The 24,331-nt window shown below is 40.5% G+C and overlaps 2 protein-coding genes across 4 annotated transcripts in view; both read right to left on the minus strand.

Moving 5' to 3' along the window:
• The window catches only part of LOC126236615 (uncharacterized), a 206,682-nt gene that overhangs the window by 161,923 nt on the left and 20,428 nt on the right, over nucleotides 1-24,331 (minus strand). The window lies entirely within an intron of this gene.
• LOC126236614 (F-box/LRR-repeat protein fbxl-1-like) overlaps nucleotides 1-24,331 on the minus strand; it is a 119,746-nt gene that overhangs the window by 19,270 nt on the left and 76,145 nt on the right. The window contains exons 7-9 of one of the 2 annotated variants that reach the window (XM_049946052.1): nucleotides 15,959-16,171; nucleotides 10,775-10,974; nucleotides 1,409-1,642 (exon numbers count right to left, since the gene is read on the minus strand). In XM_049946052.1, coding sequence (XP_049802009.1) covers nucleotides 1,409-1,642; nucleotides 10,775-10,974; nucleotides 15,959-16,171 — 647 coding nt within the window. The remainder of the gene's footprint in view (nucleotides 1-1,408; nucleotides 1,643-10,774; nucleotides 10,975-15,958; nucleotides 16,172-24,331) is intronic. The other variant, XM_049946053.1, reaches the window with a different exon arrangement.

Raw genomic sequence — 24,331 nt, forward strand, 5'->3', positions numbered from 1 at the left:
TGTATCAGGTGGGATGGGGAAAGGTGGCTGATGGCTGGGAGTGGGGCAACAGGTGCATAGATTTGGAATGTTGGAGGGACAGGAATGCAACACATTACCACTGAAATCAAGAATGTAGGAATGTGACACATTGCCACTGAAAACAAGCATGTTGTACCCAACAATGTGTTCCAGCACTGAATGGTCAACATTGTTCTTGGCCACAGTTGGTGGTGGCCATTCATTTGAGTCGAGAACTGCACAGTGGCCATGGCCACATAAAATGCCATGTAGAACTTTCAGCAGAGCTGGTATTTGACATATCTGCTTTCTCGAGTGGCCTCATCACCTCTGATGGGTAGGATAAGTGTGTGACAGGGCTGGAGGAGGGCACGCTGGGAGGGTGTTTTGGACACGTCTTGCACCTGGTTCTTCCACAGGAACATGACCCATGTGGCACAGAGTTGGGAGTGGCTGTGACTAAAAGATGTACCAGGATATTGCATAGACTAGGTGGATGGTAGAATACCACCTTGTGAGGAGTGAGGAAGATTGCAGCTAGGATGTTTCTCATTTCCTGGCACAATGATAAAACAGTCAAAATCCTTGTGAAGCATATGGTTCAACTGTTCCAGTCCAGGATGATATTGAATGATGAGGACAGTTTTCCATTGCAGCTGGTTCTTGGGAGTGGTGGTATGCAAAATATGCTGTCAATGCCATCTGCAAATCAACACATCAAGAGAGATTTCTAAGCACAAAGCAAGCTGAATTGAGCTTCATGCTTAAGTTATTCATGTGCTAGTGCCACCTCACTTTATTATCCATCTGGATGCCAAGTAACTTCACATATGGAACCTCACGCAGTATGAGGTATCTGTAAGTAATTTTCATTTAAATAATAAAAGTTACTGCAGTGCCGATATTGTTGGCACCTATCAAACACAATGTGAACATGAACATGCTGATAAAAGAAACAGATTATACGTATGACAAATATTAAATAGATAATAGCAGTGCAAAGATCCAGGCTGCAAAAGAAATAACAACAGAAATGATGAAAAGACTACTCACCTCTCAACAGAAATCTAATATCAGTAAACTAAAAGAAACTCTTGTCTTCACATTAATTCTTTCGCCATAAAAATTGAGATAATCAAAGAGACAGTCATAACTTTTAATTACTATAGAGAAACCATTGAGGGTAGAGCGAAGGAAGTGAGGTATCAGTACATGATTATTCAATAAGAACTGGCGGCAAAGGAGACAAGGTGTACATTAACATGCAGAGGAAAAGGATGTGAGATGGAAGATACAGAAGATATATGATAAAATGATGAATGATAGTTGAAAAGTAATATGATGGAAGATGCGAGGGAGAAAAAACTGAAAGGGAGGAGGCAAGATAAAAGTCAGCAGAAAATCATACCTTTTTGCAATGATCTCTAGCCCAGCATCAGTGAGAGCTTCACACCATGCCAGTCTAAGAGCAGTAAGATTCTCCAAGTATGTGGAAAAACTGAGGAAGTGTAGCAGCCCATTACGAGTAAGCTGTGAGGGGTTTGCCAGTTCCAGAGCACTCAAACTTGTCAGTGGTACCAAACATTCTGCGAGACCAGCATCTCCTAGGCCCTGACATGGTGCCAGCCCTAGTTCCTGCAATCTTAACAGGACACAAATACTGTCAACTACATCCTAAAATGAGCTATTTTTGTTATCTGGATAGCTAAGGAATTTTATCATAACAGAAAAGACAAGAATGAAAACTAAAAATTCCTACTTACCAGACACTAAAGGAACCAATATACAAATCAAAGATGGTAAATCCATGCCATTAACAATGTGAGTCCTTTCTTAGGAAAAAAAGGCAAAAATAACAAAAGGTAAAGGTTGAGGGGAAAAGTGAACAGAAGTTCATTTTTTCTCAAACCCCCATGTTCCAACAAAAAAAGGTGCACAAAAGGAAGAGAAAGTAGCGATGAATTTTCTTTGTGACTACCTCCATATTTTATGCTCTTTGTGTGTCAGTTTTGCTAGCCGTTAAAGCAGAGCAGTCATAATAGAGATATAAATAAAACAAATTTTCTCACCATTTTTTAACTACTACTTTCATTCATTCGCCAAGCAAATACTTACTGTATGTTTACCACAGATTGGTATTACAATAAGTTGTGATCCTGCTAAGACAGTATATTATTTGAAGAAGATCTTTTATTCACTACTATTGGCTAATTTCAAATTAACAGTCATTTTCATGTGAACATGTACTTACACTCATACGTATGCTATTCGCGGATCATACAAAGCACTCTGACAACATGTATAACCTGCTAGAGCACATGTATAACCATATGTACATTAACACTTGACTGCTAGTTTGAAATTAGACAGTAGTGATGAATAAAACAGCTTATTCTAATAACATACAGTCTCAGCAGAACTACTACTTCTCTTGCTCAAGGTTTGACACTTGTGGATCAAGAATAAGCAAAGAACCTTTTTGATGTGCTTAAAAGGAAGCAATAAACTGCAGCATTAATAAAGAATGTCAAACCTGACTTTTTGTCACCATGCTATTGTTTATCTTGAACAAGTTCAGTGACTGGCAAAAAATAAACTACTGAAGTCCAGCTAAACAATGTTGTTACCTGTGGGCAAAGAACACAGGTTTGTACATGTCAAATAAGAAGAGCTCTATTGTAAATGGTGTGTTAATGTTGTTATTACGTACACCGCAAATATCTTCAATACCTCACACTGTGTGAAAAGTTGTTTGTTCTTTTGAGAAAATATTCTATACCAGTACATTAGAAATTAGGTCTAAAGAGTGGAGTAAATTGTTGTGATACTGAAAAAGGTTAACTCACAATCCACTCTTGTATTGGCAAATACTGAAAATTAAAATAAGGAAGATAATAATTCAACCAAAATTTGCTTGAACACAATCGCAGTTTACTTCCTGTAATTAAATTATACATAACAATGTGCATGAAGAATTTGGTTAATGGTCCCTCCTTGAATACAAGATACATTAGATAAAGGATACACAGAAAAGAACAGTGTGAAATGAATCTATTATCCTTGTTGACTCATTCCCAAATCCCTAAAGCTTCTGCTTCCAGATGAAATCTACAGAACATGATGAATGAATGTCATGAGGTTAAATATTTACATGCAATATGGCTGCCAAATATCTTTCATATTTTTAAATATATGGTTGCTTTATATGGAAAATAGGGGCGATGGGTATACAGGAATCGTCATTTGTAAACAATGCATGTTCAGGTTATCTGGAAAATAAACCAACTAGTGATTAAAATCAAAAGTATGTTGTGTTCTACAGCTTCCAACAAGAAAGAATACAATATTTGAGGATAAAGACCATGTTAGAGGTATACTATTAGAACTGTGAATCTTGTTAGCAGTAATATAATCGGTATAAGTGAACACTGACATAGGCTCATACTTACATCATTGACCTCCACATCCCAGTCACTTCACCTCACAACTGAAATATCTATTGTCAGCTGCACAATGCATTGGCCTACAAATTCGATCAGTCGATCATATTCCATGTGTTACCTGATAAGGTATGGTCCAGTGGTGCCAGGTTACATCAAAACCACAGCTCGCTAATGCAGGGACTGTGACACTTTCACTACTCCTCGTTGATCAATGTCATTAAAGTCTTGGCTCTGAGAGATAGCATCTAATGGAAGAGCAGATCAGTTGTAGCAAACAGAGAGCACCTTAACATCTTTTTTTTTTTTTTTTTTTTATTACCCCAGGACATGCCAGGTGGGGCTACCTCCTATAAGATCTTCCTGAATATTGTTCACATAGGAACCAAATCCTTAATACCTATAGGACTATGTGTTAGATTCATTCCTAACTGGGACTGTAAATATCTGAAATTGTTGCTCAATTCCAGCGTAATGCAAATTGTTGGTGCAGATAAACTTGCTAGGCACCCTAAATTTATGAAGGGGACTGTTATGTTATGAATTGACAGGAGGAGTAGGTTTTACATACTAAAGGAAAAAATGAATATTATGTGACATTATAGCAGATCCCATGAGAGTCATAAGTCGTGTCAATACAACTTGGCAAATGATGTAAATCTGAAAGCAAACAAAGAGGACATGTGGTACTCTGACCCATTCAGTGTGATTAATTGAAAGAGCAATAAACAAAATGTTGGAAATCTGCAGAGCTGACAATCTCTTTTTGTTGTTGTTGTTGTTGTTGTTGTTGTTGTTGTGGTCCTCAGTCCTGAGACTGGTTTGATGCAGCTCTCCATGCTACTCTATCCTGTGCAAGCTTCTTCATCTCCCAGTACCGACTGCAACCTACATCCTTCTGAATCTGCTTAGTGTATTGATCTCTTGGTCTCCCTCTATGATTTTTACCCTCCACGCTGCCCTCCAATGCTAAATTTGTGATCCCTTGATGCCTCAAAACATGTCCTACCAACCGATCCCTCCTTCTAGTTAAGTTGTGCCACAAACTTCTCTTCTCCCCAATCCTATTCAATACCTCCTCATTAGTTACGTGATCTACCCACCTTATCTACAGCATTCTTCTGTAGCACCACATTTCGAAAGCTTCTATTCTCTTCTTGTCCAAACTGGTTATCGTCCATGTTTCACTTCCGTACATGGCTACACTCCATACAAATACTTTCAGAAACGACTTCCTGACACTTAAATCTATACTCGATGTTAACAAATTTCTCTTCTTCAGAAACAATTTCCTTGCCATTGCCAGTCTACATTTTATATCCTCTCTACTTAAACCATCATCAGTTATTTTACTCCCTAAATAGCAAAACTCCTTTACTACTTTAAGTGTCTCATTTCCTAATCTAATCCCCTCAGCATCACCCGATTTAATTTGACTACATTCCATTATCCTCATTTTGCTTTTGTTGATGTTCATCTTATATCCTCCTTTCAAGACACTATCCATTCCGTTCAACTGCTCTTCCAAGTCCTTTGCTGTCTCTGACAGAATTACAATGTCATCGGCGAACCTCAAAGTTTTTACTTCTTCTCCATGAATTTTAATACCTACTTCGAATTTTTCTTTTGTTTCCTTTACTGCTTGCTCAATATACAGATTGAATAACATCGGGGAGAGGCTACAACCCTGTCTCACTCCTTTCCCAACCACTGCTTCCCTTTCTTGCCCCTCGACTCTTATAACTGCCATCTGGTTTGTACAAATTGTAAATAGCCTTTCGCTCCTTGTATTCTACCCCTGCCACCTTCAGAATTATAAGAGAGTATTCCAGTTAATGTTGTCAAAAGCTTTCTCTAAGTCTACAAATGCTAGAAACGTAGGTTTGCCTTTCCTTAATCTTTCTTCTAAGATTAGTCGTAAGATCAGTATTGCCTCATGTGTTCCAGTGTTTCTACGGAATCCAAACACATCTTCCCCGAGGTTGGCTTCTGCTAGTTTTTCCATTCGTCTGTAAAGAATTTGTGTTAGTATTTTGCAGCTGTGACTTATTAAACTGATAGTTCGGTAATTTTCACATCTGTCAACACCTGCTTTCTTTGGGATTGGGATTATTATATTCTTCTTGAAGTCTGAGGGTATTTCGCCTGTTTCATACATCTTGCTCACCAGATGGTAGAGTTTTGTCAGGACTGGCTCTCCCAAGGCCATCAGTAGTTCCAATGGAATGTTGTCTACTCCGGGGGCCTTGTTTCAACTCAGGTCTTTCAGTGCTCTGTCAAACTCTTCAAGCAGTATCTTATCTCCCATTTCATCTTCATCTACATCCTCTTCCATTTCCATAATATTGTCCTCAAGTACATCGCCCTTGTATAGACCCTCTATATACTCCTTCCACCTTTCTGCTTTCCCTTCTTTGCTTAGAACTGGGTTTCCATCTGAGCTCTTGATATTCATACAAGTGGTTCTCTTCTCTCCAAAGGTCTCTTTAATTTTCCTGTAGGCAGTATCTATCTTACCCCTAGTGAGATAAGCCTCTACATCCTTACATTTGTCCTCTAGCCATCCCTGCTTAGCCATTTTGCACTTCCTGTCGATCTCATTTTTGAGACGTCTGTATTCCTTTTTGCGTGCTTCATTTACTACATTTTTATATTTTCTCCTTTCATCAATTAAATTCAATATTTATTCTGTTACCCAAGGATTTCTATTAGCCCTCGTCTTTTTACCTACTTGATCCTCTGCTGCCTTCACTACTTCATCCCTCAGAGCTACCCATTCTTCTTCTACTGTATTTCTTTCCCCCATTCCTGTCAATTGTTCCCTTATGCTCTCCCTGAAACTCTCTACAACCTCTGGTTCTTTCAGTTTATGCAGGTCCCATCTCCTTAAATTCCCACCTTTTTGCAGTTTCTTCAGTTTCAATCTGCAGTTCATAACCAATAGATTGTGGTCAGAATCCACATCTGCCCCTGGAAATGTCTTACAATTTAAAACCTGGTTGCTAAATCTCTGTCTTACCATTATATAAACTATCTGATACCTTTTAGTATCTCCAGGATTCTTCCAGGTATACAACCTTCTTTTATGATTCTTGAACCAAGTGTTAGCTATGATTAAGTTATGCTCTGTGCAAAATTCTACAAGGCGGCTTCCTCTTTCATTTCTTCCCCCCAATCCATATTCACCTACTATGTTTCCTTCTCTCCCTTTTCCTACTGACGAATTCCAGTCACCCATGACTATTAAATTTTCGTCTCCCTTCACTACCTGAATAATTTCTTTTATCTCATCATACATTTCATCAATTTCTTCATCATCTGCAGAGCTAGTTGGCATATAAATTTGTACTACTGTAGTAGGCGTGGGCTTCGTGTCTATCTTGGCCACAATAATGCGTTCACTATGCTGTTTGTAGTAGCTAACCCGCACTCCTATTTTTTTATTCATTATTAAACATACTCCTGCATTACCCCTATTTGATTTTGTATTTATAACCCTGTAATCACCTGACCAAAAGTCTTGTTCCTCCTGCCACCGAACTTCACTAATTCCCACTATATCTAACTTTAACCTATCCATTTCCCTTTTTAAATTTTCTAACCTACCTGCCCGATTAAGGGATCTGACATTCCACGGTCCGATCCGTAGAATGCCAGTTTTCTTTCTCCTGATAACGACGTCCTCTTGAGTAGTCCCCGCCCGGAGATCCCAATGGGGGACTATTTTACCTCTGGAATATTTTACCCAAGAGGACGTCGTCATCATTTAATCATACAGTAAAGCTGCATGTCCTCGGGAAAAATTACGGCTGTAGTTTCCCCTTGCTTTCAGCCGTTCGCAGTACCAGCACAGCAAGGCCGTTTTGGTTAATGTTACAAGGCCAGATCAGTCAATCATCCAGACTGTTGCCCCTGCAACTACTGGAAAGGCTGCTGCCCCTCTTCAGGAACCACATGTTTGTCTGGCCTCTCAACAGATACCCCTCCGTTGTGGTTGCACCTACGGTACGACCATCTGTATCGCTGAGGCACGCAAGCCTCCCCATCAACGGCAAGGTCCATGGTTCATGGGGGAAGAATCTCTTTTTAACACTGTTAAAAACACAATGACCAATTTGCAGAGAAATAACTGTTTGCCTTTTTACCATGTCTTCATGCAACTTCACAGTTCCCAGAAAGAAAGAAAAAAAAAATCATACGACAAACAGACAACCACAACCATGCACCAATAGGGCTGGTGTACAATGTGATGGAATACTCTTTTTCTGTGCAGTCAAGTAGTGTTGATACCAACAAAACAGTAAAACTGTCCATCTGTTGAACACAGTCACATGAAGTAAATAAAATTTCAGTTTACTGGCAATATGGCCATAACTTTTCAGAGAAGTAAACTAAAAAAAAAAAAAGCAAACTAGCAGTACGGCTTGCCCAAATCACATCATTCCTTTGATCAGATCTTTCAAACATAGAAGCCTCTTGTTACCATTTTTCACATCATTTTATCAATACTATAACTAGTCCAACCTGTATTGGAGAGTCAGATACATATAATGCTCAAAATATTCAGGCATGACCTGATGCAGACACTGGCATATTGCCAACTATCAATTAGTCATATAGGAAAAGTAAAGATGAGGGTGGACATCTTTAAAAGGCCCATAGATGAGATATGGGAAGCAATGCACAGGACCTACATGATGCACCATTAGCGCTGGTGTATAGTGTGACAGAATACTATTTTACTGTACAGTGCTGATAGCAATAAACTGAAGTGCTGCTGAACACTACAATGAGAGAGACTGGCACTATAAAGTTCTCCAAACTATATGGCTCTCAGCACTTTGCAACTTTCTACTTCCATGTGTTTTGACATAAATTGAATAGGACAGGCATACTGTCAACATTTTATAATACCACAATTTTCTTGACCAGCCAGCAAAATGACTTAATCTTTTGAGATGTCTTTTTCCATTAGCAGTCAACTTTCAGCACCAAGACTTTAAGCAAATGGATCTACTGAATACAGAGACTCCTAGATACATACTGTCAGGTTGCACGTGGAACATAATACTCTGATAGAAACTGTAGGCTAAAGCAATGTGTATCTGTAGCAAGTGTAGACCACAGGCCATTTCGTTGGAAATTGTGCCAGGTTAGATGACTATCCTACACAAAGTTGAATCCAAAATTGTTTGTTTGTGGAAGGCTTCCACATCTACACATAAAATGATTTTGTTGAACTTAATTATGTGTTTAAAGCTGAAAAGCAAACAAACTGCAGTTTGTTCCACTAATGTTTGTGTATTAGAAATTTTTTTTTGGGTTATTTGACTAACATTAAGTGCCAACTAGCTACATGCTGCTCCAAATCACTTAATCTTGGATGCAAATATAATGTCTCATGAAACAATTTAAGTGACATAAAAGATAAAAGTAAATATTTCAGTGACAATGTGTAACTACTGTTTAAAACTCATAATTCTTGTAGATAGATTTATATGTCATGCTAAGCACTCTATGTTGGATTTACATTAAAAAAAAACAATCATTAATTGTTAAGACAGTCACAACATGGTAAGAGCAGTTTTCATATTCCTATATCATGCACATTGATTTTTTTCAGCCAGTTACTGATGCAGTCCATTTTAACATGATACATAACAGAGTTTTTATTCATACACGAATCATTACCAGATATGAAAGTGGCACAAGTACAGAAAAACACAGGAGCAACTGGAGTTTAAATACCAAATTAAGAATTTATATTGTGCTGTATAATTTGATATATTATTTTAAATACCAACAAGTCAGAAAATGATTACCGTAATGCATTTATTTGTTTCATCAGATCAGTGTGCACATATCACACTTTTTTTGTTAGTTCACACATCAAATTCACCTCCTGTAAAGGGCAGTGGCAATGACTTTCCATAAAATGCTTAGGCAGAGCATTTAGTTACAATAGTAATAAGAATACTACATGTACTACGTACAGTTTGCTAGAAATAGCGATGGATGTGCAAAGTAAATTCTGTAGCACAAACTTTTTGGAAAATCATACCATGCGATTGATCAGTGGAACATGCAACTAACTAACTTCAAGTGAGATATTGTGATGTTGAAAATGTTTAGCTTGAGATTAATGACATGCCAGCATCATCAGAAACATCTCTGATTAGGATTCAGCAATAACAATTTTCTTCACTCTTTTATGTGGTTATTAGTTGTTGGCATGCTCAGATATCCAGAGCAATACATTCAATATCTGAACAGCCCTTGTGGAACTGCTCTTATCACTTAAAAATTCATACTTTACTCACAGCTGATTCACCAAAAGTATCATAAAAATTATCAATGTGGTGCTGTAATTCATAACACTTTTAAAGTGAACTTAAGTGCAAATTCTGTATTCCATTTTTTTCTACAAGTAAAAAAATGTCAAGTGTATGTAGCCTTTTTGACAGCTAATAATAAAGCAAGTATTCACTATTGTTACCAATGTCAAAATGTGTCAATAACAAATATTATAGCACACCAACAAAACCTGCGGTAACTGGATGCAAACTATATAAAAAAAAAATAGGCAATGTCTTATTTTTTCATTAAACTAGTATAAATTCTTCTGGTACAAAAGCACACACATACTCTCTCTGCCTGTTTATCTCTCTCTCTCTCTCCATGTATGTACATTTCTGCCCTTCCTTTGATGCTGTGATTTGACTCCAGCACAGAAAGTTTATATATGAGTAACAACCATCACTACTTCTTCAATTGCCTATCTGGTGTTCAAACTTCTTGTATAATGAGCTGTCTTCCAATTGTTCTTTGGAAAAACAGGTTTACTAAAGAGGACAATTCAGAATCAAAAAGGGAAATAAAATGCATAATCCCTTTTCTGTTAAACAAATTGTGTGTAATAGTAGTATTAAGCCTAAAATCTCTGTCTTGTCAATACGTAACACCACACATACACTACAATGAAAAGGAAGTTTCACTGGCAAGCAGCAGGTCAACCAAATGTCACAACACATGCTCACGATAAAACCCTTTCTGTGTGAGGCTCTATTTCTATCTTTCCAAACTGTACTTATGGACAAATATAAAGAAAATAATCAACAAAGGGATATTTTTTCATCATGCATTAAAAATGGCACAGGACCATTTCTTCATGTGATGAATTTAAGAAACAATCTCTAAGAACTTCTGAACATGTAATAAATGCTTTATAAAGAATCTGCTGTATATATTTCTAATTGTGACATTTCACTGTCATTTTGCATATTATTTCCACTCTTATCTGCAATCAGATCCCATACAAATCAACATCAACAAACCTTTTGCAATCTGCAATAACTTTGTAGCCTTCATTTGTCAGCAGTCTGCCACCTAGAGTAAGCACTTGTAACTGGTGGCCAAGTTTTTGTACAATAAATTTGACGTCATTATCCCTTAAGCAATCTGTCCAGTCAAGTCGGAGCTCCCTTAATTGTGTACATCTGCTGGCTATTGTACATATAGCCTCTTCACCCATGCCCTGTGACAATTAATAATTTGGCTATAACTAACATATACTTTTAAAATAATTTGTATAAAATATGTTAAAGTTTTCGTACTTCCTGAAGGATGAAAGACAGCAAAAAGTTATCATTATTTGTTTTCAGTAAATAGTTCTGTTTCCCATGACCCATAAGTGGCAGTAACAAATAAGCCTTGACAGACCGTAATCCTCAGACAAACAGTACTTTATTCTGGTTTATCCTACTTTGTGTATTCAAAAAATGGTTCAAATGGCTCTGAGCACTATGGGACTCAACATCTTAGGTCATAAGTCCCCTAGAACTTAGAACTACTTAAACCTAACTAACCTAAGGACATCACACACACCCATGCCCGAGGCAGGATTCGAACCTGCGACCGTAGCAGTCCCGCGGTTCCGGAGTGCAGCGCCAGAACCGCTAGACCACCGCGGCCGGCCTTTGTGTATTATTAATGATTATGTGTACCTGAGGAGAAACTATGGAAAGAAGGAAGTGTATATAAAACAGCTTTCCATGTCATTTTACTTTACTGAGGACATATAAAATAAAGACGAATTACAATTCCTCCATTATGCATTGTATCGTATGTATGATCTCATTTACAGAGTGAAAAGTTGGGCAATGAAAATCTCTCTTTGTGTCCTATTCACACAGAATAATATAATTTCTTTTAAAATACTTGCCTCATATTCCTCAGATGTTGCGGTTTGCCTACTTGGTTATTCCAAATGTAATGTTATGAGATACATCTACTACTTCAAAATAAAATTGTTTTCCAATTTTCTCATAATTCCTTTGCATAACCTGATCAAATTTGAGGCAAACTACACACCCACCAAATATTGCAGAAAATTCTAACTTCTAAATAAAAACTGATGATTCTGTTCATGCTGATTACATTAATTACAATTTATGTTGAGCTTGTATGATCACAATGTTTGGTTCGTGGTATGCCCAATGACACAATTATCAGGACCTGAACAAATTGTCAATTTTTACACTGTCCAGTCTCACCATTTTCCCGAATGATGATGATGAAATGATCAGGACAACATAAATGCCCAGTCCCCGTGCGGGGAAAATCCCCGACCCAGCCAGGAATTGAATCTGAGACCCCGTCACCCAGAGACAGCAACACTAAGCTCTAGACCACGAGCTGTGGACTTGTGTTTATAGTGATTCACTTTTCAATTAACAACACACAAATTATATGTCTTTTTATACATGTTGCTCTTATAATTACCAAAAACAGATCTAGGCAAGTTCTTAGTCTTAAAATACTGACGATATTGGAGACCCTACACCCATCTCAAGATACTAAATTCTTTTTTGGGACATGTTGTTGTTGTTGTTGTTGTTGTTGTTGTTGTGGTCTTCAGTCCTGAGACTGGTTTGATGCAGCTCTCCATGCTACTCTATCCTGTGCAAGCTTCTTCATCTCCCAGTACCGACTGCAACCTACATCCTTCTGAATCTGCTTAGTGTATTCATCTCTTGGTCTCCCTCTATGATTTTTACCCTCCACGCTGCCCTCCAAAACTAAATTAGTGATCCCTTGATGCCTCAGAACATGTCCTACCAACCGATCCTGTCTTCTGGTCAAGTTTTGCCACAAACTTCTCTTCTCCCCAATCCTATTCAATACTTTCTCATTAGTTATATGATCTACCCATCTAATCTTCAGCATTCTTCTGTAGCACCACATTTCAAAAGCTTCTATTCTCTTCTTGTCCAAACTATTTATCGTTCATGTTTCACTTCCATACATGGCTACACTCCATACAAATACTTTCAGAAATGACTTCCTGACACTTAAATCTATACTCGATGTTAACAAAGTTCTCTTCTTCAGAAACGCTATCCTTGCCATTGCCAGTCTACATTTTATATCCTCTCTACTTCGACCATCATCAGTCATTTTGCTCCCCAAATAGCAAAACTCCTTTACTACTTTAAGTGTCTCATTTCCTAATCTAATTCCCTCAGCATCAACCGACTTAATTTGACTACATTCCATTATCCTCGTTTTGCTGTTGTTGATGTTCATCTTATATCCTCCTTTCAAGACACTGTCCATTCGATTCAACTGCTCTTCCAAGTCCTTTGCTGTCTCTGACAGAATTACAATGTCATTGGCGAACCTGAAAGTTTTTATTTCTTCTCCATGGATTTTAATACCTACTCTGAACTTTTCTTTTGTTTCCTTTACTGCTTGCTCAATATACAGATTGAATAGCATTGGGGAGAGGCTACAACCCTGTATCACTCCTTTACCAACCACTGCTTCCCTTTCATGTCCCTCGACTCTTATAACTGCCATCTGGTTTCTGTACAAATTGTAAATAGCCTTTCGCTCCCTGTATTTTACCCCTGCCACCTTTAGAATTTGAAAGAGAGTATTCCAGTTAATGTTGTCAAAAGCTTTCTCTAAGTCTACAAATGCTAGAAACGTAGGTTTGCCTTTCCTTAATCTTTCTTCTAAGATTAGTCGTAAGATCAGTATTGCCTCATGTGTTCCAGTGTTTCTACGGAATCCAAACACATCTTCCCCGAGGTTGGCTTCTGCTAGTTTTTCCATTCGTCTGTAAAGAATTTGTGTTAGTATTTTGCAGCTGTGACTTATTAAACTGATAGTTCGGTAATTTTCACATCTGTCAACACCTGCTTTCTTTGGGATTGGGATTATTATATTCTTCTTGAAGTCTGAGGGTATTTCGCCTGTTTCATACATCTTGCTCACCAGATGGTAGAGTTTTGTCAGGACTGGCTCTCCCAAGGCCATCAGTAGTTCCAATGGAATGTTGTCTACTCCGGGGGCCTTGTTTCAACTCAGGTCTTTCAGTGCTCTGTCAAACTCTTCACGCAGTATCTTATCTCCCATTTCATCTTCATCTACATCCTCTTCCATTTCCATAATATTGTCCTCAAGTACATCGCCCTTGTATAGACCCTCTATATACTCCTTCCACCTTTCTGCTTTCCCTTCTTTGCTTAGAACTGGGTTTCCATCTGAGCTCTTGATATTCATACAAGTGGTTCTCTTATCTCCAAAGGTCTCTTTAATTTTCCTGTAGGCAGTATCTATCTTACCCCTAGTGAGATAAGCCTCTACATCCTTACATTTGTCCTCTTGCCATCCCTGCTTAGCCATTTTGCACTTCCTGTCGATCTCATTTTTGAGACGTTTGTATTCCTTTTTGCCTGCTTCATTTACTGCATTTTTATAATTTCTCCTTTCGTCAATTAAATTCAATATTTCTTCTGTTACCCAAGGATTTCTACTAGCCCTCGTCTTTTTACCTACTTGATCCTCTGCTGCCTTCACTACTTCATCCCTCTCAAAGCTACCCATTCTTCTTCTACTGTATTTCTTTCACCCATTCCTGTCAATTGTTCCCTTATGCTCTCCCTGAAACTCTCTACAACCTCTGGTTCTTTCAGTTTATGCAGGTCCCATCTCCTTAAATTCCCACCTTTTTGCAGTTTCTTCAGTTTCAATCTGCAGTTCATAACCAATAGATTGTGGTCAGAATCCACATCTGCCCCTGGAAATGTCTTACAATTTAAAACCTGGTTCCTAAATCTCTGTCTTACCATTATATAATCTATCTGATACCTTTTAGTATCTCCAGGATTCTTCCAGGTATACAACCTTCTTTTATGATTCTTGAACCAAGTGTTAGCTATGATTAAGTTATGCTCTGTGCAAAATTCTACAAGGCGGCTTCCTCTTTCATTTCTTCCCCCCTATCCATATTCACCTACTATGTTTCCTTCTCTCCCTTTTCCTACTGACGAATTCCAGTCACCCATGACTATTAAATTTTCGTCTCCCTTCACTACCTGAATAATTTCTTTTATCTCATCATACATTTCATCAATTTCTTCATCATCTGCAGAGCTAGTTGGCATATAAATTTGTACTACTGTAGTAGGCATGGGCTTTGTGTCTATCTCGGCCACAATAATGCGTTCACTATGCTGTTTGTAGTAGCTAACCCGCACTCCTATTTTTTTATTCATTATTAAACCTACTCCTGCATTACCCCTATTTGATTTTGTATTTATAACCCTGTAATCACCTGACCAAAAGTCTTGTTCCTCCTGCCACCGAACTTCACTAATTCCCACTATATCTAACTTCAACCTATCCATTTCCCTTTTCAAATTTTCTAACCTACCTGCCCGATTAAGGGATCTGGCATTCCACGCTCCGATCCGTAGACATAATGTTGTAAAAAGTGACTCACTTTCTTATTTCTTAAAAAACAGCACACAAAATCCTTTTAAGCTGCTCACATTTTTCTTATTGGTGATATATTGCTCATGGAGACTGCCAAACTTTATTCATAAAGCTACTGTGATGCCATAGCCACAAGGAATGTTGACTGAACACTGATTTTTAGGAATCATTTAAAAACAAGTACAAGAAAATGAACTGAAAACTGAAATGGAAAAGTTATTTGTTATTAAGTATTTTAACTTGATTATTTATTATACTGACTTCACCAAGGGGCCTGAGAGATTATAATGTATTGATGTTTCTGAGGTATAGGAGTATTTTCCCCGGTTTTTGTCACTCAAATAAGTATTAGCAGTAATGAGTTATCATAACATTTCTGTGCTTGTTCCCATTTTTAGTCGAACTTGGTCAAGGACAGAACATACTGTAGATGCTATCCCAGCAAAACAGACAGTGCATGTTACACTACCATTACCATTTTGCTTCACTAAAAGCTAGATTCTTCAAGTAAATCAATATCTCTTCTACTGACAATTCTTCACTGCATTACATTCTGTAGAAGCCAAAACATACACAGTGTACATATTTATATAGTTAGATTACATGGAACAGTGGACTTCTAACACATATAGTAATAATTTTTCAATGCATGTGGTTCAAGTTGTGTGTGTAAAAAAAAAAGGCTACTGGCTGATTCATACATAAAATATAAAAAAAATAAATGTTTTACAACCAACCTTACAACGTGACAAGTTGAGGGCCTGTAGTTCAGTAAAGCCAGCAAGTAAACAGTAGTCAGGCATGCTGAGTGGCATGCATTCTTGTAAGCTGAGTTCTTGTATACTTGGAAAAGCCTTGGCAGTCATTTGAAGCAGACGCCCTGCATCACCCAGTCTGCACACATGTAGCATCAGTCTTCTCAAAGCAACACATCCACGACGCAGCCAAACCTAAAATGAATAAATAGCTAGCATTAACTACTATTATAAGATTGCATGTTTAGAGAAATTAACAGAGGGAGAAAAAGAGAAAAGAAATATCTATAAAAATTGCAACACTTTTGACAGCAGATAGCACCCAACAGATTTTGAAGCAAATTCTAAACATTAATGTTTATGGAAAGCTAATAAACAAATGCAACAATTGTATACTGGTAGAATCACCTGCATGCAAGTCTACATAGTGAAAACCAGTCACCATTACAACTCATTGTTGCCACATTTTAAATACTAATAACATAATTCCGGTTTTTGGAGCCTAAAGGGTATGACAACTCTAATCATACAGCTTAAAAAAAAACTCCGTCTACAGGCCGCAAGCGACCCATCGGGACCATCCGACCGCCGTATCATCCTCAGGTGAGGATGCGGATAGGAGGGGCATGGGGTCAGCACACCGCTCTCCCGGTCGTTATGACGGTTTTCTTTGACCGGAGCCGCTACTATTCGGTCGAGTAGCTCCTCAATTGGCATCACGAGGCTGAGTGCACCCCGAAAAATGGCAACAGCACGTGGCGGCGGGATGGTGACCCATCCAAGCGCCGGCCACGCCCGACAGCGCTTAACTTCGGTGATCTCACGGGAACCGGTGTATCCACTGTGGCAAGGCCGTTGCCCTCTAATCATACAGCTACACAAAAAAATTCAGGGAGAAGAGTAGGACTTTCTCAGACAGATGTTATAAATGAAATCCTGTTTTACATATGAGGTGTAGCTATAAAATAGTGGGACTGATGCTGTCACAGATTAGGTACACATGTACCAAAGATGAATGACAAATAACCATAAAGCCTGAAGCCTTCTCAGTCAAATTCAGCATCTCTGGTGTCTGTAGACAAATCACGTGTGTATGGCCTCTGCTTGCGTAAGAGCTGTTATTCTGTTCTGTCAGAAGAATGACAAGTGTAATAATAGAGCATTGAATTGTCATACAGTTTCACATGAAACTTTGAAAAAGTGCTACTGCAATCTACCTTTTACTAAAAGAAGTGTATGGTGAAGACTGTTTATCTTGTACATGATTTTCTGAGCAGTTCAAGCATTTCCAAGATGGTCAACAAGATGTTGAAGATGAGTCATTCCCCTGACAAGCTTCAGCATAAAAAGCTGATGCAAATATTGAAAAAGTGTGTAATCTGATTTGATCTGACTGTCGGCTGACTATTCAACCAATTGGTGAAGCTGTAGGAACTGACAAAGAATACATACGGCAAATTTTACATAGCCAATTTAATGTGAGAAAAGTGTGTACAAAACTGATGCCAAAAATTGTCATGACTGAACAAAAAGAAGACTGTGAAAATGTCTGGACCGGCACTTTGAATACCATTGATTATGATTCTAACTACTTGAAAAGGGCGATAAAATGTGATGAATCTAGGTTTTTTACTTATGATCCAGAAACCAAGAGCCAATCCATGCACAGAAAGGGCCCAACTTAACTGAGATTGAAAAATGCTTAAATGAGTTAATCAAGAGTCAAAGTGATGAAGATTCTTTTTCCTATATTCATGGAATAGGATATCTTCACTGGGTTATTGAAGGTCAAATCATTAACCAACATTACTACCTTGAGGTTCTTGCTCAGCTCCATGAGAAAATAAGAAAAAGTGAACCAAACTGTGGAAGAACAAGTCAGGGGTTCTGCATCAAGACAATGCTCCAGTTCATATTGCATTGTCTGTTAAGAGGTTCCTAAAGAAGTACATCATCCCAGTGTTAAACCATCCACCTTATTGCCTGACCTAGCACCATATGACTTATTTCTATTCCCCAAGGTCAAATCTGCATTTAAAGGGACAAGACTGGAGTCTATTGAAGTGGTGAAAGAAAAAGTGGCACATGCCATCAAGAGAAGCTCACAGAGGAAGACTTCAAGCACAATTTCCATCAATGGAAAATATGCGTGGAGTTTTGTAGCGATAGACAAGGGAAACTTATTGAGGGTGACAGTGACTAAATATGTATGTTTTTGAAATAAAATGTTTTACAGCAACAGACAGCTATTTTATAACCATACCTTATATTTCATTACAGGAACATTTTCACACTAAAGTTTTCGGTACCAAAGTTTAGTGCACAGACACTCACGGATGACAGAGAAACTAAAATTAAGGGTAGTAAATCAGTTCACATTAGGTTACTCATTCCATCACACACTCCCCAAGATAGTGGTATAGGCCCTTTGCTATTCCTTATATAGATAAACAATTTGGGAGACAATCTGAGCAGCCATCTTAGGTTGTTTGCAGACGACACTGTCACTTATAGACTAGTAAAGTCATCAGCAGATCAAAACAAATTGCAAAATGATTTAGAAAAGATATCTGTATGCTGCGAAAATTGGCAATTGACCCTAAATAACGAAAATTGTGAGGTCATCCACATGAGTGCTACAAGGAATCAGTGAAACTTTGGTTACATGATAAATCAGTCAAATCTAAAGGCTGTAAATTCAACTAAATACCTAGGAATTATAATTACGAACAACTTAAACTGGAAGGAACACATAGAAAATGTCATGTGGAAGGCTAACCAAAGACTGCATTTTATTGGCAGAACACTTAGAAAATGTAACAGATCTACTAAAGGAACTGCCTAAACTACTCTTGTCCGTCCTCTTTTAAAATACTGCTGTTGGTGTGGGATCCTTACCAGATAGCACTCACAGAGTACATCGAAAAAGTTCAAAGAAGGGCAGCACGTTTTGTATTATCGGGAATAGGGGAGAGAGTGTCACTGAAATGATACAGGATTTGGGATGGACATCATTAAAAGAAAGGCGTTTTTTGTTACGGAAGAATCTTCTCATGAAAGTTCAATCACCAACTTTCTACTCCAAATGCGAAAATATTTTGGTGATGCTGACCTACACAGGGAGAAACAATCACCATAATAAAATAAGGGAAATCGGAGCTGGCACGGAAAGATATAGGTGTTCACTTTTTCCGCGCGCTATACAAGATTGGAATAATAGAGAATTGTGAAGTTGGTTTGATGAACCCTCTGGCAGGCACTTAAATGTGATTTGCAGAGAATCCACGTAGATGTAGATATAAATTTACTTGTCCAATATTTTATTGTACATCTTGTTTCTCACATGGCATCCTGAAAGCCAAGGATCAAGCTAATAATGCAGGCGTAGTATTTCTAGACTTCTGAAAAGCATTTATTAATAGAAGTATGATCATTTGGTCACTCAAACAAAATTTATGAGATGACTGATAATTTCTTGGTAGGGAGAATGCAGCATGTTATCTTGGATGAAGAGTCACCAAGAGAAGCAGAAACAACATTAGATGTGACCCAGGGAACAGTACTGGGATCTGTACTGTTCTTGCTGTGTAGCAATGATCTTGCAGACAATATTAGTAGTAACCTCAGAGTTATCGCAGATAATGCAGTCATCTGTAATGAAGTACTGTCTGAAGAAAGCCGCACAAATAATATCAGATCTTGATAAGATTCCAAAGATTGGCAACTTGCTTTAAATGCACTTGACAAAGCACAGCAAAGTATTCTCCTATGAGTTACACTATCAATGAGTCTCAATTTGGATCAGTCAATTCATATAAAAATGTTGTTATAACAGTTTGAATGGATATGCAATGGAATGATCACACAGGCTCAATTGTCAGGGTAGCAGGAAAATGCACTCAATCTGCAAACGACAGTGCCAACAGATCACTTGTGTGCCCCATCTAAGAATATTTCTGAAGTGTGTGGGATCCTACCAAATAGGACTAAGAGGGAATATTTAACATATAGAAAGATGGGTGGCACCAGTGGCCACAGATTTGTCTGAGCCAAAGGGGAGCATTAAAAATTTGAATAACCTTAGCTGGTAGATTCTTGAAGAGTGGCACAGATGATCACATGGAAGCCCACTTATAAAAGTTTAAGAATCAATATTAAGTGAAGATTGTAGAGATCTTCTTCCCCATGTATCACTCTTGTAGAAATCATGAAAACAAACTTAGAATGATTACAGCACCTACAGAGGTGTTTAAGCAGTCAGTCTTCCAATGTTCTATATATGATTAGAATGAGAGGAAATCCTATCATGCTAAGTACACTCTGGCATGCACTTCACAATGGTTTACCAAATATGTACGAAGAGGTAGATGTACAAATCAGCAACAGTGTTAAGCAGTTCAGCAAAACTACAAACATACAACATTTTTCACAACAGAAGTTAAGGCTGAGATGATACTTTAAAATGTCAAAAAGAGACAACTAATAATACTTAATGTAGTAACATGGTTCACATTTTCCGTTGCACTTCAGAGTAGACCGAGAACTGTCTCATAGGCATGCCCGATGTAAACTGACTGAGCACGGCCTGTGCTGCCTGAGTTGTTGTTGTTGTTCCGCTGGCAGAGGTCGCGGCCGAATTCTCGCGTGCCTTCTGGTGGACGGGACTATTTGCGGCAACTACCGTCCGTGACGCGCCGTGCCGATGTGCGCCTCCCGCGATCTTTCTGGTGGCTACTGCACTCCTCCTCCTTCGGGGGGTTAAGCCACTGTGATCCACTGCAGGTGCTCGAGGGGTCGGAGGGTGGGGGCCCAAACGTGGACGAAGCTGATTATGGTGACGACGTACCTCCCGGTCCCCCGTCTGCAAGGTATAGAGCCGGCGGCCATTTCGGCGCAGGACCACCACTGGTATCCAACGTGGATTGCGACCAAACCCACGTGCCCAGACCGACATACCCGGTGGAAAGCTGGGTACTCCGTTTTGCAAAGACTGGCGAGGACCGGGCCAAAGGAGGTGCAGCAGAGTCCTAGGTTGGCGCCCGTGGAGGAGCTCTGCAGGGCTGCGTTCTCCCATAGGTGTGGTCCAGTATGCCGTCAGGAAAAACGTCAACGCCTCGTCCGCAGGAAATTCGTGCACATACTTTTTCATCTGTGTCTTAAACGTGCGCACCATGCGCTCGGCTTCCCCATTCGATTGTGGATGAAAGGGGGGAGAGCAAACATGCCGAATACCGAAGCGCCTGCAAAAATCCTGGAAGATCTGCGACATAAACTGAGGGCCATTGTCTGAGACCAGGGTGACTGGCAGACCTTCCACACAAAAGAGTTTTGCTAGTGCTTGGATTACAACCACTGAAGTGGTTGAGGAGCAGCGAACCACATATGGAAATTGGGAATAAGCATCAATGACAATGAGCCAAAAGCCATTGAGAAACGGGCCCGCAAAATCGATGTGAACACATTCCCATGCCTGGGTTGCAGGCGGCCATGAAGAGAACGGTGACCTGGGAGATGCCTGTTGGCTCGCACACTGGGAACAGGCGGCCACCAAGTGCTCAATTTCTCTGTCAATACAGGGCCAGTACACATGTCTGCGAGCCAAGGTTTTAGTACGGGAAACACCCCAGTGCCCCTCATGTAATAACGTGAGGACCTCCCTTCGCAAACTTGCAGGAACAACCACGCGAGGAGCTGTATCATCGGTAGCCAGAAGGAGAACTCCTTCCAAGACGGAGAGGCGGTCTCATAGAACAAAATAATTACGAAGAGGGTCCGAGGCCCGGCCTGGAGGTCAGGATGACCACCCTGCTGAATGAGGCGAACCACTTGCCGGAGAACCGGGTCAGCTGCCGTTTCCCTGGCGACTCTAGAACTAGTGATCGGGAAGCCATCAACCGCTTGGCGGGACGCCACATCCAAATGAAAACACATAATCTCCTCTCGATTGAACTTAGGTTCCGGGCCCACTGGAAGACGGGAAAGAGCGTCGGCATTGGCATGCTGTCCAGTAGGGCGAAAATGAATGTCTTAATGGTACTTAGAGAGGAACAAGGCCCAGCGCTGTAGTCTGTGGGCCGCCCTATCCGGAATCTGAGAGGCGGGGCCAAATAATGATATTAATGGCTTATAGTCAGTGATTAATTGAAACTTCGTGCCATACAAGAAAGGGTGAAACTTGGTAACAGTGTAGACAATGGCCAAAGCCTCTTTTTCCACCTGGGAGTAATGGGCCTGTGCGGGACTAAGAGTTTTAGACGCAAACGCCAGTGGCTGCTCGGAACCATCTGAGTTGCGATGGGCCAGGACCACCCCTACCCCATACTGCGAAGCATCTGTAGCCAGGACCAACGGCTTATGGGGGTCAAAAGCAGCCAAACACGGCGCTGACGTGAGGAGGCCTTTCAACGAGGTGAACGCTCGCTCGCATGCAGGCGACCAATCAAAAGGAACACCCTTGCGCAGAAGGCAGTACAGGGGGCGGGCGATGGTGGAAGCCCTGGGAATGAACCGGTGGTAATAGGCAATCTTGCCTAAAAAAGCTTGTAACTCCTTCAGCGAAGCGGGCCGCAGAAGGTCGACGATACCTTGGACCAAACTTCCTAGCAGCTGGACGCCGTGCCGAGAGATTGTGTAGCCCACATACTCAATGGACGGTTGGAAGAAGTTTGACTTACGCAGGTTGCAACGCAAGCCCACAGACCTGAATTTGAAAAAAGAGGGTGCGAAGGTTGTGCAAGTGTTCCTTCGGGCTGCGGCCCGTGACAATTATGTCGTCCAGGTAATTAATACAATGAGGGATTGTCGACGTGATGTGCTCAAGATAACGCTGGAATATTGCCGGGGCACTGGATATTCCGAAGGCCAACCGCTGGTATTGGTAAAGGCCAAACGGGGTGTTGACAACCGCCAGCCGTTTGGAGTCCTCATCAAGAGGTATCTGATGATAAGCCTCCGAAAGATCGATTTTCGATAAATATTGGCCTCCCGCTACGGCAGAGAACAATTCATCAGCACGAGGCAAAGGATAGGTGTCCACCACCAATTGGGAATTAATGGTGGCCTTGAAATCGCCACAAAGACGTAATTTTCCCGAGGGTTTCCTGACAATAACGGGGGGCAAAGCCCACTCACTAGAAGAAATGGGAAGAACGATGCCGATGGCTGTCAGCCGGTCTAGCTCTGCTTTTACCTGAGGGCGGAGAGAGCCAAGGGGATCTGCCTCGCGCGGAGAAAACGCGGGCGAGCCGACGCCTTCAACATTAAGTGAGCTTCAAAGTCTGAAACACACCCCAGGCCCTCCTCAAAGATATCTGGAAAGTCAGAGATCAAAGATTCTAATGATTGATAGGGAACGTCTTCGGAGACCAACTGTATGGTGTCAGTGATAGAAAACCCGAAAGCTTGAAAGGCATCCAAGCCAAAAAGATTAGCGGAGCACGCATCACTGACAACAATAAAAGTAATAGGCCGAGTGACTGATTTGTAAGTCACGTCGGTAGTGAATTGACCCAGTAGGGGAATGAACTGTTTACCATAACCGCGTAGATGCCGGTAAACTGGCGCCAACGGGGGCGACCCAAGGTCGGAGTAAGTTTGTGCATTCAACAAAGAAACCGCCGCACCCGTATCTACCTGCAGGTGTAATCGGCGCGACCGGACCAACACCTCAATAAAGAGTTTGTGGGCCGATGCGTCGGGAGCCTGGCCCGATGAAACTTCCTGAATGTCAACGTCCATGTCCTCTGTAACTGCTTCCTTCGATTCTTTCGAGGCTGAGCGGCAAACTTTAGCAATGTGTCCGTTTTCATTACATTTGCGACAAACGGCCCAACGCTGGGGGCACTCCAACCGATCGTGATGTATATAGCACGACGCACAGGACGGTAGCAGGGGCCGGCGGCCGGAACTCTGTTTACGCCCCGTGCGGGAGCGGCCATAACGGCCGGATTGTACCGCTTGCACGTCGTCCACCCCGGACGCAGTGGATGCGGCTGCGCTGCCCTGAACCGCCACGACGTCGCACCACGCTTCCAGCTGTTGACCGGCAGCGTGAGAGACTGCATACGATTGAGCAATGGACAGGACTTCCTCGAGGGAAGGGTCTTCTAACTGCAGGGCCCCTTGCCGGACCTCCCTATCAGGGGCCAAACGAACAATGACGTCGCGCACCATAACGTGGGCATACGACTCTCACCACTGCTCCGTGACAAAATGACACTTGCGACTAAGACCGTGCAGGGTAGCAGCCCACGCCCGGTAAGACTGATGGGGCTGTTTCTTGCATTGATAGAACTAGACCCTAGCCGCCACAACATGCGTGCGGCGGCGATAATATGAAGACAGTAATGAACACAA

The sequence above is a fragment of the Schistocerca nitens genome, chromosome 2, assembly GCF_023898315.1.
Source record: "Schistocerca nitens isolate TAMUIC-IGC-003100 chromosome 2, iqSchNite1.1, whole genome shotgun sequence".
NCBI lineage: Eukaryota > Metazoa > Arthropoda > Insecta > Orthoptera > Acrididae > Schistocerca > Schistocerca nitens.